Source organism: Myotis myotis, unplaced genomic scaffold, assembly GCF_014108235.1.
Source record: "Myotis myotis isolate mMyoMyo1 unplaced genomic scaffold, mMyoMyo1.p scaffold_m19_p_6, whole genome shotgun sequence".
NCBI classification, from domain to species: Eukaryota; Metazoa; Chordata; class Mammalia; order Chiroptera; family Vespertilionidae; genus Myotis; species Myotis myotis.
Genome location: NW_023416368.1, coordinates 84551581 through 84566870, shown reverse-complemented (window position 1 = coordinate 84566870; position 15290 = coordinate 84551581). Strand labels below are relative to the sequence as shown.

General features: G+C 47.4%; 1 protein-coding gene across 4 annotated transcripts in view; it reads right to left on the bottom strand.

Moving 5' to 3' along the window:
• PDE4A (phosphodiesterase 4A) overlaps nucleotides 1-15290 on the bottom strand; it is a 45167-nt gene that overhangs the window by 19325 nt on the left and 10552 nt on the right. Inside the window, exon 2 of one of the 4 annotated variants that reach the window (XM_036313526.1) lies at nucleotides 13642-13695. The exons of 2 other annotated variants lie outside the window; for them this stretch is intronic. In XM_036313526.1, coding sequence (XP_036169419.1) covers nucleotides 13642-13695 — 54 coding nt within the window. Of the gene's footprint in view, nucleotides 1-12217; nucleotides 12616-13641; nucleotides 13696-15290 lie in introns of those variants that run through there. One more of the 4 variants, XM_036313528.1, reaches the window with a different exon arrangement.

Here is a 15290-nt window from a genome sequence, read left to right as displayed (position 1 = left end):
CCAAGGTTCCAGGTTCAATCCCTGGTCAGGGCACATACAAGAATCAACAAATGCATGCACAAATAAGTGGGACAGTGAATCGCTGCTTCTTCCTCTGCCTCTCTCTCACTAAAATAAATAAATTTTAAAAGTGAAAAAAGAAAAGGCTGCCAGCTGATTTCTCAACAGAAACTTTGCAGGCAAGAAGGGATTACCACACAATATTCAAAGTGATGAAAAGCAAGGACCTACAGCCAAGACTACTCTATCCATAAAGGCTATCCTTTAGAATTGAAATAGGAGATAAAGAGCTCCCCACACAAGAAAAAGGTAGAGGAGTTATCACTACCAATCAGTATTAGAAGAAATGTTAAAGGTACTTCTTTAAGAAGAAAAAGGGAGGAAAGAATATAAATATGAATAATAAAATAGCAATAACCACGTACCTATCAATAATCACTTAAATGTAAATGGATTAAATGCTCCAGTCTAAAGACATAGAGTAGCTGAATGGATAAGAAAACAAGACCTAAACAACACCCACTGTCTATAAGAGACCCACTTCAGATCAAAAGACACACACAGACTGAAAGTAAAGGGATGGAAAAAGATACTACATGAAAATGGAAACAAAAAAGATGCTGGGGTAGCAATATGTATACCAGACAAAATAGACTTTAAAACAAAGGCTATAACAAGAGACAAAGGAGGATATTTCTTTTAAAAATATTTTTATTGATTTCAGAGAGGAAGGGAGAGGGAGAGAGAGAGAGAAACATCAATGATGAGAATCATTGACAGGCTGCCTCCTGCACGCCCCCCAATGGAGATCAAGCCCACAACCCAGGCATGTGCCCTGACCAGGAATCGAACTGTAACCTCCTGGTTCATAGGTCAGCGTTCAACCACTGAGTCATGCCAGCCGGGCAAAGAAGGACATTTCATAATGATAAAGGGATCAATCCGACACTAGGATGTTACCCTTCTAAACATTTACATACCAAATGTAAAGCACCTAAATAGTATGTAAAGTAAATATTGATGAATACAAAAGGAGAGATCAAATACAGTAATTGTGGAGACTTTAACACCCCATTGACATCAATGGGTAGATTATCCGGACAGAAAATCAACAAGGAAACTGTGTCCTTAAATGATCCTTTAGACCAGATGGATTTAATTGATATTTCTACAACATTTTGTCACAAAGCAGCACAATAGACATTCTTTTCAAGCGTACATGGAACATTGTCCAGGATAGACTACATGTTAGGTCACGGTCTCAATAAATCTAGGAAGACTGAAATCATATCAAGCATCTTCTCTGACCACAAGGTATGAAACTAGAAATCAGTTACAAGAAAAAACAACACAGAAAAACACAAGCTCATGGAGGCTAAATAATGTGCTATTAAACAATGAAGGGTTAACAATGAGATCAAGGAAGAAATCAAAGAAACCTTGAGACAAATGAAAATAAAACACAATGGCCCAATGGCCTGGTTGGTGAGGCTCTGTGGTTGAGCACTGACCTATGAACTGGGAGGCTGTGGTTTTATTCCCCATCAGGGCACATATCCCTGTTGCAGGCTTGATCCCTGGATGGGTGGGGGTGGGATTTGCAGGAGGCAGCCAATCAGTGATTCTCTCTCATCATTGATGTTTCTGTCTCTCTCTCCCTCTCCCTTCCTCTCTGAGATCAATGAAAATACATATTTTTTAAAACACACACACAATGGTCCAAAAATCTATGGGACACAGCGAAAGAAGTCCCAGGAGTATTACAGGTCTACCTCGAGAAGTAAGAAAAATCTCAAATACACAATCTAACCTTTCAACCAAAAGAAACTCAAAAATGAAGGACAAAGTCCAAAGTGAATTGAAAGAAGGAAATAATAAAGATCAGAGTGGAACTAAACAAAATAAAGTATAAAAAAAAAAAAACCCACAAAAGAGCAATCAAACAACAGCTGGTCCTTTGAAAAGATAAACAGAATGATAAGCCTTTAACCAGACTTAGCAAGAAAAAAAAGAGAGGAGCCAAATAAATAAAATCAGAAATGAAAGAGGAGAAATGACCATTGATGCTACAGAAATACAAAGGTTTACAAGAAGGAAATACTATGAACAATCATATGCCAACAAATCGGAAAATCTGGAAGAAATGGATAAATGTTTAGAAACATATAATCTGCCTGGCAGGTGTGGCTCAGTGGTTGAGCATCAACTTATGAACCAGGAGGTTACTGACTGGGTTCCTGGTCAGGGCACATGCCCAGTTTGTGGGCTTGGTGCCCAGTAGGGGGCATGCAGGAGGAAGCCTATCAATATTCTCTCTCATCATTGGTGTTTCTATGTCTGTCTCCCTCTGAAATCAATAAATATATATTATATATATATATATTTAAAAAGAAACATACAATCTTCCAAGACTGAGTCAAGAGAAAACAAAAAATCTGAACAGACTGATAACTACTAAAATCAGATCAGCAATAAAAAAATAAAAAACTCCCAACAAATAAGTCCTAAAAGTAATGGCTTCACAGGTAAATTTTACCCAACATTCAAACATCCTTCTCAAACTATTCCAAAAAATTCAAGAGGAGAGAAGGCTCCCAAGCTCATTATACTAGTACAAGGCCAGCATTACCTCGATTTCGAAACGAGGCATTACAAAAAAGAAAAAGTACAGGCCAATATCTCTGATGAACATAGATGCAAATAGTCTCAACAAAATATTTGCAAACCCAATTCAGCAATACATTAAAAAGATCGTATACCAAGATCAAGTGGGATTTATTCTTCGATGCAAGGATAGTTGAATATATGCAAATTAACGTGATACAACCACATAAACAAAATTAAGGATAAAGACTGTATGATCATTTCAATAGATACAGAAAAAGCATTTTATAAAATCCAGCATCCATTTATGAGAAAAACTCTCAGCAAAGTGGGAATAGAAGAACATACCTCAACATAATAAAGACCACACATGACAAACTCACAGCTAACATCATACTCAATGGTGAAAAGCTAAAAGTGTTTTCCTTAAGATCAAGAACAAGACACGGATGTCCATTATCACCACTTTTATTCAACATAATGTAGGAAGTCCTGGTCACAGCAATCAGACAAGAAAAAGAAATAGAAGGAAATTGGAAAGGAAGAAATAAAGCTGTCATTATTTGCAAATGACATGATACTGCATAGAGAGGACCCTAAAGATTACACCGAAAAACTATTAGAGCTGACAAATAAATTCAGTAAAGTAGCAGGTTACAAAAGTTAATATTCAAAGTCAGTTGCATTTAGTGCATCAATAACAAACTATCAGAAAGATACACTAAGGAAAAAAATCATTTTCAATTACATAAAAAATACCTAGGAATAATTTAAACCAAGGAGGTAAAAGACCTGTACTCAGAAAATTATAAGACATTGAAGAAAGAAATTGAAGAAGATACAAATAAATGGAAGCATATACGGTACTCTAGGAGAGGAAGAATTAACATTGTTAAAATGTCCATACTACCCGAAGCAATCTAGAGATTCAAAGCAATTTCTATCAAAATACCAATTACATTTTTCACAGAATTAGAACAAATAATCTTAGAATTTATATGGAAACACAAAAGACCCCTAATAGCCATAGCAATCTTAATAAAGAAGAACCAAGTTGGAGGTATCATTCTACCTAATATCAAACTATACTACAAGGCTCTAGTCATTAAAACAGCATGGTACTGGCATAAAAACAGACGCACAGATCAATGGAACAGAACAGATAGCCAAGAAATAAACTGCCTATATGGTGAGTTAATCTGTGACAAAGGAGGCAAGAATATACAATGGGGTAAATACAGTCTCTTCAGTATATGATGTTGGAAAAACTGTACAGATACATATAAAAAATAAAAGAAGCTAGACTACTTTCTTGCACCACATATAAGAATAAACTCAAAATGGATGAAAGACTTAATGTTAAGACTCAAAACCATAAAACTCCTAGAAGAAAACATAGGCAGCAAACTCTTTGACTTTGCTCTTAGTAATTTTTTAAATTTATCTCCTTGGTCAAGAGAAACAAAATAAAAAATAAACAAATGGAACTAAAACTGAAAAGTTTTTGCACAGCAAAGGAAACCATGAACAAAACGAAAACACAACCTACCAGGTCAGAGAAAATATTCACCCATGATACATCTGATAAGGGGTTAATATCCAAAATATAGAGAGAACTTAAACAACGTAACACCAAAAGTCCCCCAAACAATCCAATTTAAAAATGGGCGGAGGACCTGAATAGACACTTCTCCAAAGAGGACATACAGATAGATGGCCAGTAGACCTATGAAAAGATGCTCAACGTCACTAGTCATCAAGGAAGTGCAAATCAAAACCACAATGAGATCTCACTGCACACTTGTCAGAATCACTACCGTAAATCAAACAACAATTGCTGATGAGGATGTGGAGAAAACGGAACCCTTAGAATCTTAGCAGTGAAAAATGTGTTTTTGTAAGCTACTGAGATGACTGCCTGCTAAGGACTCCCAGATAGCCTCAGGATGGGGGTTGCTTGCTAGGAGAGACCACCATGTGATTAGAGGGTTGTAACTTTCAGCCCCACTCCCGGAGCCCCATGGAAGGGAGAGAGGTTGAGTTAATCATCAATGGATTGGCTGATGACTTAATTCAGTGGTTCTCAACCCTCCTAATGCCGCGACCCTTTACTACAGTTCCTTAGGTTGTGGAGACCCCCAACCATAAAATTATTTTCGTTGCTACTCCATAACTGTCATTTTGCTGCTGTTATGAATCGTAATGTAAATATCTGATATGCAGGATGTATTTTCATTGTTACAAATCAAACATAATTAAAGCATAGTGATTAATCACAAAAACAATATGTAATTATATATGTGTTTTCCGATGGTCTTAGGCGACCCCTGTGAAGGGGTCGTTTGACCCCCAAAGGGGTTGCGACCCACAGGTTGAGAACCACTGACTTAATTGGTCATGACTACACAATGAAACCGACATCAAAATCCCTACATGACAGGGTTTGGAGAGCTTGTGGGTTGGTGAACACATGGAGGCAGTGGGAGGGTGACACACCTGGAGAGAGCACGGAAGCTCCATGTTCCTCTACCCATACCTTTCCCTATACATCTCTTCTCTCTGGTTACTCCTGAGTTGTATTGTTTATAATAAACCAGTAACCTGCCCAGTCGGTGTAGATCAATGGTTGAGTGTCAACCCATGAACTAAGAGGTCACCGTTCAATTCCCAGTCAGGGCACATGACTAAACTTTGAGCTCGATTCCCAGTAGGGGATGAGGCAGCCAGTCCATGTTTCTCTCTCTCCCTCTCTCTAAAAATCAATAAAGACATTTAAAAAAAAACCCCAGTGACCTAGTAAGTAAGCTGTTTTCCTGAGTTCTATGAGCCATACTAGCAAATTTCCTAACCTGAGGAGGAGGGCGTGGTAACCTCTGATTTAGAGCCAGTCGGTCAGAAGCACAGGTGACAACCTGGACTTGAGACTGATGTCTGCAGTGGGGGCATTCTTGTGGGACTGAGCCCTTCACCTGTGGGATCTGCACTAACTCCAGGCAGTTAAGTGTCAGAATTGAACTAAACTGTAGTTTGCCCAGTTGGTGTCTGCATAGAACTGGAGGACATTGGTTGGTGTGTGTAGTGGTGGTGGTGGTGATGGTGGGGGAACCTACACACATTTGGTGTCAAAAGTGTTCTGTGAGAGTGAAAAAGAAACAGCAGTTTCCTCATTAGTTCTGATACCCCAAATAGCTTGGACCGTCTTTTTTAACGAACAATGCTGTGGAAACTAGTTACCCCATACAAAAGGATGAAGTTGGATCCTTACCTCACACCATATACAAAAATTAACTCGAAATGTACCAAAGGCCTAAACGTAAGATCTAAAATTATAAAACTCTTAGAAACTTCATGACATTGGATTTGGCAGTGACTTCTTGGATATGACACCAAAAGCAAAGGCAACAAAATAAAAATAAATTGAACTTTATCAAAATTAAAAACTTTTGTGCCTCAAAGAACACTATTCAGAGTGTGAACAGGCAATCCACAGAATGGGAGAACATTTTTGCAAATCACATATCTGATCAGAGGTTAATACATAGAATACAAAAGAACTAAAAGTCAACAACAACAAAAAACAAGCCATTAAAAAGTGGGTAAAGGACTTAAGTAAACAATTCTCCAAAGAAGATATACAGATGGACAAATAAGCACATGATAAGACACTCAACACCATTAGTCATTAGGGAAATGCAAATCAACCACAGTGAGATACAACTGCATACCCACGAGGATGGCTATTATTAAGAAAAGCAAAATATTAAGTGTTGGTGATGACATGGAGAGATTGGAGTCCTTGTGCATTGCTGCTGGGAATGTAAAATGGTACAGCCACTGTGAAAAATGGTTTGGCAGCTCCTCAAAAATATGAGTATAGAATTACCATGTAATCCAGCAATTCTACTTCTAATTATATACACCCCAAAGATTTGAAAGCGAAGACTCAAACAGTTTCTTGTACACCGATGTTCATAGCAGCATTGTCCACAAAAGCTAAAAAAATGGAAACAACTCATGTTCATCAATGGGTGAATGGATAAAGTTATATATATACACTGAGTGGCCAGATTATTATGACCACCTGACGTTTGTAGGCAAATTAGCTATAATTTCGCACTGAAGTTGCTAGAGGGCCAGACCATTATAAATAGGGAAGCAGGTTGTTTACCACAACAGTAGAAGTGATTTTTTCTGAAGATGTGGGTAAACAATGCGATTTAACAGCCTTTGAGTGTGGGATATATATTATTATGAGTGGCCAGATTATTATGACCACCTGACATTTGTAGATAAATTAGCTGTACACTGCATTGTATGGGATGTGGAAGCCGAAGGCCTGTTCGATCACCTTTGCTGTATGCAGTTACCAAGATAAAACCTCTCCAATTCGCACAGGAACACAAGGATTGGACAGTCGAGCATTGGGAAAAAGTCATGTGGTCCGATGAATCACGTTTCCAGTTGCATCATGATGATGGCAGAGTGAGAATTTGGCGGAAACAGCATGAAAGCATGCACCCCACATGCATGAGTACAACCCTTCAAGCTGGTGGGGGCAGTGTTATGGTTTGGGGCATGTTTTCCTGGCATGATTTGGGCCCTTTAATTCGTGTGGAACAACGTCTGAATATCACAACATACCTAAGTATCGTTGCTGATCAAGTTCCTCCTATCATGTTGATGGTGTATCCCAATGGAGATGGCTTCTTCCAACAAGACAATGCGCCATGCCACGGTGCTCGTATTGTGCAGGAGTGGTTTCAAGAACATGAGGGAGACTTTACCTTGCTTAGGTGGCCCCCACAATCACCAGATCTCAATTCGATTGAGCATTTGTGGGATGAAGTTAAAAGAGCCATCAGGCAGCTGGTTCCACAACCATCAAATCTCACAGAACTGGACAGTGCTATTCGTCAAGCATGGCGTCAGATTCCTCGCATCACCTTTCAACATCTCATGGAGTCCATGCCAAGAAGAATCGCTGCAGTATTGAAGGCAAAAGGTGGCCCAACGAAGTACTGATGGGGTGGTCATAATAATCTGGCCACTCAGTGTGTGTGTGTGTGTGTGTGTGTGTGTGTGTGTGTGTGTGTGTATCCCACGTTAAAAGGCTGTTAAATTGCATTGTTTACCCATATCTTCAGAAAAAAATCATTTCTACTGTCATGGTAAACAACCTGCTTCCCTATTTATAATGGTCTGGCCCTCTAGCAACTTCAGTGCGAAATTATAGCTAATTTGCCTACAAACGTCAGGTAGTCATAACAATCTGGCCACTCAGTGTGTGTGTGTGTGTGTGTGTGTGTGTGTGAATGATGGATGAACCTTGAAAACAGTATGCTAAATGAAATAAGCCAAATACAAAAGACAAATAGACCATTAGAATTGCTTAGAGAGCACAGAAATAAACCTGTCACATATATGGTCAAATGATTTTTGACAAGTGTGCCAAGACAAGTCAATGGGAAAGGACAGTCTTTTCAGAAAATGATGCAATTTGTTGTGTAATTGTGAAATTCTACTCATATGAGGTCTCTGAAGGAGTCAGATTTATAGCGACAGCAATTAGAATAGTGAGTGCTAGGGCCTGGAGGAGGGAAAAGGGGAGTTAGTGTTTAGTGGGGACAGAGTTTCAGTTTGGGATGAAAAAGTTCTGGGGATGGATGGTGGTGATGGCTGCATAACAATGTGAATGTACTTAATGATACTGAATTGTACATTCAAAAATGGTTAAAATGGGCCCAGACAGTGTGGCTCAGTGGTTGAGCGTTGACCCAGGAATCAAAGTCACTGGATCAATCCCCCACCTGGATTGCGGGCCCGATCCCCAGTAGGGGTTGTGCAGGAGGTAGCTGATCGATGATGTTCCTCTCTCATCAATGTTTTGATCTCTCTATCGCTCTCCCTTCCTCTCTCTAAAAATCAATAAAAAGATATATTTTTAAATGGTTAAAATGTGAAATTTTGTTATTTATATTTTATCACAATTTAAAACATTTCAATCCCGAAACACCAATCTGAAAGAATATGTGCACCCCTATGTTTATAGCAACATTATTTACAATGGCCAAGACCTGGAAACAGCCCAGGTGCCCGTCAGCAGATAAGTGGATAAAAAAAGCTATGGAACATTTACACAATGGAATACTATGTGGCTATAAAAAAGAAGGATCTCTTACCCTTTGTGACAGCATGGATGGGCCTGGAGAGTATTTTGCTAAGCAAATAAACCAGCCAGAGAAAGACAAATACCATATGATCTCACTAATATGTGGAATCTAATGAACAAAAATAACTGACAAACAAAATGGAACCAGAAGCATGGATACATGGAACAGACTGGCTGGCGCCCAAGGGAAGGAGTGTGGGGTGACTGGATAAAGAAGGTAAGGGATTAGCTAAAGAACATATATACATAGCCCATGGACATGGACAATAGTTTGGTGAAGGCTAAAGGGAGTGGTGGAGGTGGGCAAAGAGGGGAAAAAGGGAGACACCCACGATAATGTTAACATTAAAAAATGTTAATATAAATCTCTCTATATAAAAGCCTAAGCAACCATTACCGCCAAACGACCTGAATGACCGGTCGAGCAGTGCTATGATGCTCACTGACCAACAGGGGGCAGATGCTCAATGCAGGAGCTGCCCCCTAGTGGTCAGTGTGCTCCCACAGCCAAACCCCATGTTCTCTCCCCAGCTACCCCCCCCCTCGCCCCCGCCTGCTGGCCCCTCCCCCATAGGCCTCAATCACAGGCCAGGCCGAGGGACCCCACCCGTGCGCGGATTCGCACACTGGGCCTCTAGTAAATAAATAAAAAACAATTTGCAAAAGAACTTCATGAAGATGTATATGAAAAGGGTTAATTTAATATGTGTTCGCCAAAACCGGTTTGGCTCAGTGGATAGAGCATCGGCTTGCGGACTGAAGGGTCCCAGGTTCGATTCTGGTCAAGGGCATGTGCCTGGGTTGCGGGCACATCCCCAGTAGGAGATGTGCAGGAGGCAGCTGATCGATGTTTCTGGCTCTCTGTCTCTCTCTCCTCCTCTCTGTAAAAAATCAATAAAATATATTTAAAAAAAATTTTAATATGTGTTCATCTTTTTAAAAAAACACATTCTTAAGATGGAATACCTAATCATGAGCTTGAGCCTCTGATGATAATGCCCATTATTGAGCACCTGCTGTGTACTGGGTCCCAGGTTAAATCCTGTTAGGTGTATAGTAATAATAACAAGACACTGAGTTCTTGCTGTGGCATTGAGTGCTTTATATACCTGAACCCAGTATGACTCCTACCAACTCCGCGATTTGGATTCTGTTTACCTCCTGGTTCAATGAAAAGACAGGCACAGAGGGGTGGCGAGGGATTGGTGGCCTCATTACCTGAGAATCATGTCCTGTCTCCCAAGGCCCAGGCTGGATTTTTTGACTCTGCTGAGTGCCACTGTGAAGGGGGGCGGAGCATTCCTATGGAGAGAGGACCCCTCCCCTGCCCCAGGAACTGAAGTGCTGTTTAGGGAAGGTGAGACCCAAGCCCCAAAGGACAACCAACTAGCATCTTGGGTAGATATGGCAGCCCCAGGGGACTCAACTCACTGCAAGCAGGAGCCCAGGGGCAGGGATGGGAAGATGCTCCCTGGGGCCCCACTGTTTGTGCTTCCAGGAGCGATGTCCCTGAGGCTGCAGAAGGGCATATAGGAGATTAGGCCTGTTGAATTGCAGCCTGCGAATAAGGGGATCTCAGCTACTCCCCAGAATTAGACCCCCAGGCTGTGGGGAGTCACCCCTCCCTGGCCTGCTACTGATCAGGGTGACCCAAAATCAGGCTAGAGGCTGCACTGGAGATGTCCCAATGGGGCCCAGAGCCACAAACTAGTGTTGTCAAGGACAGCCAACAGGCCCTGACATCACAGCCACGTGCCCAGACACTCCATCAGAAGGGAAATGACCTGCCCAAGACTCCCCCTGGGATAGGCTGACCGCTTGGTGGCATTCTCAGGTGACGTGGCTACCTGCTTCCACCCCTCTGGGGCCTCTAGTCCTGTCCCCCTGGGCTTCTAAACATCAAATTGGGCCTCTGGAGGACTGTGCAGTCCAGGGGCAGATCAGAAAGTCCTGCTGCAGGAGCTAATCGGAAGCAAACAAGCTGGGGTGAGGGTAGGGCTGTGGCAATGAGAGGGGACATATCCCAGTTGGTAAAAACCATAACAACAATGACAGTAGCCAGCTGCTCTGGAATGCCACATGCTCCAGCACTGTGCTTTGCCTGGACACGAACTCATCCCCATTTTCCGGAGAGAGAGAGAGAAACTGAGACACATTGAGGATGAATAACGTGACTAGTGACAGAGCAAGGATGCGAACCCGGGGAGCCGGGCTCAAAGCTATAAAGCATGCTAAGTCACTGGGTGTCTGTCTTCCCCCAGGCAGCCTGGCAGCTCCCCAGGCTCTGCCCCACGCCAACTGACACCCTTGTCGGAGGTGCCAGGCAGCCTTTATGGAAGGACCTGGCATTTGCTTTGTGAAGGTCACATGGAGGTTAAGGGCGGGTGCTGGTGTGTATCTGCCAGGCAGGCGCGTGGTGCCAGTGACACAGTTGTTAGTGGGGTTAAGTGTTGCAGGTGGGTCTGTGCATGTGTGAGTCAGAGGGGGTGCTCAGGGGCACCCGTGTGCATGTAGGTTGTCCGTGTGGATTTACACATCTGTGTGTGTGAGTGGGGTCTGGGTGTTCACAGCACTTGTGTGGGTCTGTGTGTCTCCGAGTCCTGTGGGTTTGGGAGGGTGTACCTGTGTGCGGTGCACACGTGCCGAGACTGTGCCTGACTCCTGAGGGGTATGAGGTGTGCAGGTGGGAGTCAGGCCTGGGTATGTGTTGCAGTGAGAGTGTGTTCCTGCAAGCAGTGTAGTCTATACAAGGTTTAAAAGGCCAGGGTTTCTGTGGTCTGTGTGTCACCGTGGCCATGGGTCAACCCCGACTGCCCTGCGTGTGGGTGTGCTGTTTATGTCATGTATGGCCGTGTATGTGGAGTGTATGTGCCTTGTTGGGGAGCATGCGTGTGTCCAGGTATCTGAAGGGGGTGCTGGAGGGGAGCAAGAACATTGCTGGAGCACCCCAAGAATTCTGAGAATTTACAAGCTGCTCCTCTGCCCCTGTCCAGTAGCTTCTCACTGCCCTCCAGGAGTTCCAGCTCCTCCCACACCCACCCGCCTGGCTTTCAGCCTGGCAGCCCCAGCAAGGAGGGAGGAAGGGTAAGGCCTGAGGGACCTGGCTGGAGGCCCGCGGCCTGGGAGTGGAGCCCAGGTGACGCTGGACACGCATACTGGCTACCAGGGTGAGTGCCAAAAGTCCAGGTTTAGGGGCACAAAGAGAGTGAAGGGATCCCATCTGGAGTGGGCAGAAAGGGGGCAGGACCCAGCACCTATTTTCAGAGCCACCACCTGCAGGAAGCCCTCAGAGGCACCCAGACGTTTAGAAACAGGGAAAGGGGCGGGAGCTCGGGCAGACTCTGCAAACCACTTTGGAGACTCCCGAAGGCGGCCTGGGCACCCCCACCAACGCATCCAGAGCCCTCTGGTGGGAAAGCAGGGGACTGGCCTCGGGCCACCCACCTGACGACGGATCTGCCCGGAGAGTGCCAACAGGTGTCCTCGTCACTGAAGGAGAAGTGGGCCAGGGACTCAGGGCCCGCGAAGGGCAGTGCTAGGGCAGGGCGCCGGGGCCTGCCGGGCGGCGGGCTGCTCTGGAGCGCGGGGCTGCCGAGCGCCCTCCGGGCGCGCATGGGGACGGCCGCACGCACCGCGGGGCAGCGGACGCTGCTCTCCGGGCCCGAGGTGTCCCGGGCCGCCCGCGGCGGCGCTGGCACCGCCTTCACACCCGCCCTCCGGGTGACTTCCCAGGCCATGGGCGTTCGGGTGTCCTCCAGTCCGCAGCGCCCGGGGCTGGGCTCGGCGCCTGCCTCCTCCTGTGAGCCCGGCACAGCTCTGCGCACACTTCCCGCCTGCCTCCTTTCCCCCGGGCCCGGGCGGGGGGGCGGGGCGGGTCGCCCCAGCTCTGGTTTCCCAGGCTCCGGGCCCACCGCCCCCACCCCGCCCCTGCCTCTGGCCCCGCCTTCACCCCCTCCCCATCCTGACGTCGAGCTGTGCCCGCGGGAAGTCTCAGAGCGCCCGGCGCTCCTGGAGGGACCAGACGCCCTCCCGCGCCGGCGGAGTGCGGGGTCTGGGGACAAAAACCAGGCGGAGGGACGACGGATGCCGGGGGTGGAGCTCGGGGTCGGCACAGAGACAGAAGAGACAGAGAGAAGGGGAGACAGAGACATTGAGGGAAACCAGAGAGAGGAACTGATTCCCTGCCCCTACGCCCTCCCCGGCCCCACAGGGGCTCCCAGCGGCCCCGGCCCTCCTCCTCGTCTCTCCCTGCCCCCGTCTCTCCCGCCGGGTCCCCGTCCTGTCCCCGCAATGCCCTCTCCCAGCCTGTGTCTCCGGACTGTGGTTCTAAACGAGTGCCCAAGGAGAGTCAGGATAAAGGAGGACCCCCAGCTCCAGCCAGTGCCCGCCGTCGGGCTGCCAGGATAAAGGGACGCTGGGAAGCCAGTTCGGATGGGTCGTCAGCCTGCCAGCCCCACAGCCCCCCCGGGTATAGCCGGGAAGGGAACTTCAATTTGCCCTCCGCGCCGGGTGCACGCATTGACCAGCGAGCCTGACGGCAAAGCAACCGCGAGTGCATCGCTGGCCCATTTCACAGGCCGGTAGACTGAGGCCAACGCAAGGGAACAAGCGTCCTCAGATCAGCCTGCGTGGCAGGTTGGTTCCCCCAAAGTCTGACCGCAGACTCAGGTCTGCATAGGAAGTGGGAAGAACGTAGCGTTTATTGAGCGCCTACTGCATGCCCTATCAGATGTCTCCACGGCAACCCCGCGGGCAGGGATGATGTTTATCGCTGCCTTGTGACGGAAGAGGAAAGATGAGGCTGGGCAGAGGCAGCTGCGGACTCCAGACCCCGACATGGAGACTCGAACCCACCTGGGCGCACTTACCCAGCCCACGCCTGGCGGCCGAAATCCTGGACGCTTCGGAGAAGCCGGAGGCGCCTGCGGAAAGTTGGGGACGGGCTGGCGAAGAAGACGGGCGAGGAGGGCGGCGAACGTGGCCAGCGGGGCGCGCGCCGGGCCAGGGACTCCGGCAGGAACGCCTCGTCCTCGGCCGCCGCCGCCGCCGGGAAGGCTGCCAGCTGCAGCTCCGGGATGCAGCCCAGGCGGCGCGGCCGCGCCATGGCCGCAGGGGACGCGGGGCGGCCCGGCCTTGGTGGGCGCTGGGGAGCAGCGCCGCCCGCCCCGGTGGCCCAAGCAGGCCGGCCGCCCAGCCCTGGGGCCCACCCCGCCTGGCCGCCTTGGCCCTTCCGGCTTCCCGCTGGGGCCGCCCCTGGGGCGGGGCGGGACGGGGACGCCCGCAGGGCTGCAGCGGGGACACCCCACAGACCTCAGGGCCCCCGCCCCCCCGCAGTCCCTCAGTTGTCCTCACAATCTCCGGAAGCATCTCTACAAACACCTGGCACGCCCCCACAATCGCTGGGGTGCTCTCACAACTTCCTGCGGTATTGCGAGACCCCACAGACTTCAGGGGCGTCCTCAACGTTCCTCAGCCACCTCCACAATTCCAGAGAGTGCCCCCAATATCCCCGAGATGCCCCCACACAACCCAAGGATACCCCCAAATCCCTGGGTTCAGAGAGGGCCCCCACAGACCCCTGGGGACACTTCCAAAGCTACCCAGATGCCCCCTAGTAGTGTCCTCATTGTTAGTGAGACATCCTCACAAACCTCAAGGGCACCCCAAGAATCCCAGGATGCACCTACAAATGACAGTGGTGCTTTGAGAACCCCTGAGAAACCCCTTCACCTAGATCCCAGGACCACTGCTACAGTTCCCCAGATGTCCCCCCACACCCCATAGAACACTCCCACCATCTCTGACTCATGCAGAGACCCCCAGAGTACCACTGGAATCCTCTAGTCACTAACCATTCCCACAGACATGGGTAGGAGGGGCTTCAAAGCCTAGGGTCCCTCCAGACCCCAGGAATGCTTCCACAGTCCCTCAGTGGTCCCCCAACCCCTGAGTGGCTCCACAGCATCCCTGAGATGCTCCTACAAATTCAGAGACCTCCCCCCCATAATCTCAGGAGTACCTTTAGACTCAGGGGGTGATCCTATAACATGGAGATGCCACAAAAATCCTGGGGTGCCCCCCAAACCCAGGAGTACAACTAGATTCCTCCACAACTTCTAAGACAGTTCTACAACCCTAGGCTACTCCCAGAACCAAGATGCACCATAATCCTTGGTAACCCACCAGAATACCTCCCTTAATTTATGGCATCCCTAGGAGATCTGAGTGTGCTCACAGCCCCAAGACACTCCTTAGAATTTTTGAGGCACCCCTTAGAATTGGGGCCCCCACAGCTCATTAGGTGGCCCCAAGAACCCAGCCTCCCCTCAGTGCTGACTCCCTCGCAGGCACAGTAGTACACAGGCATAGAGACTTTCTCCCACCACCACTCCAGGTGGCTCTGCATGCCCAACCACTTGACTTTGGGGGGCTCATTACCCCCTTTCACAGATGAAGGAACTGAGAGTCAGAGAGGTGAACACCCTTGAACAAAGTCAGGCAACTGGTTATGATTCTG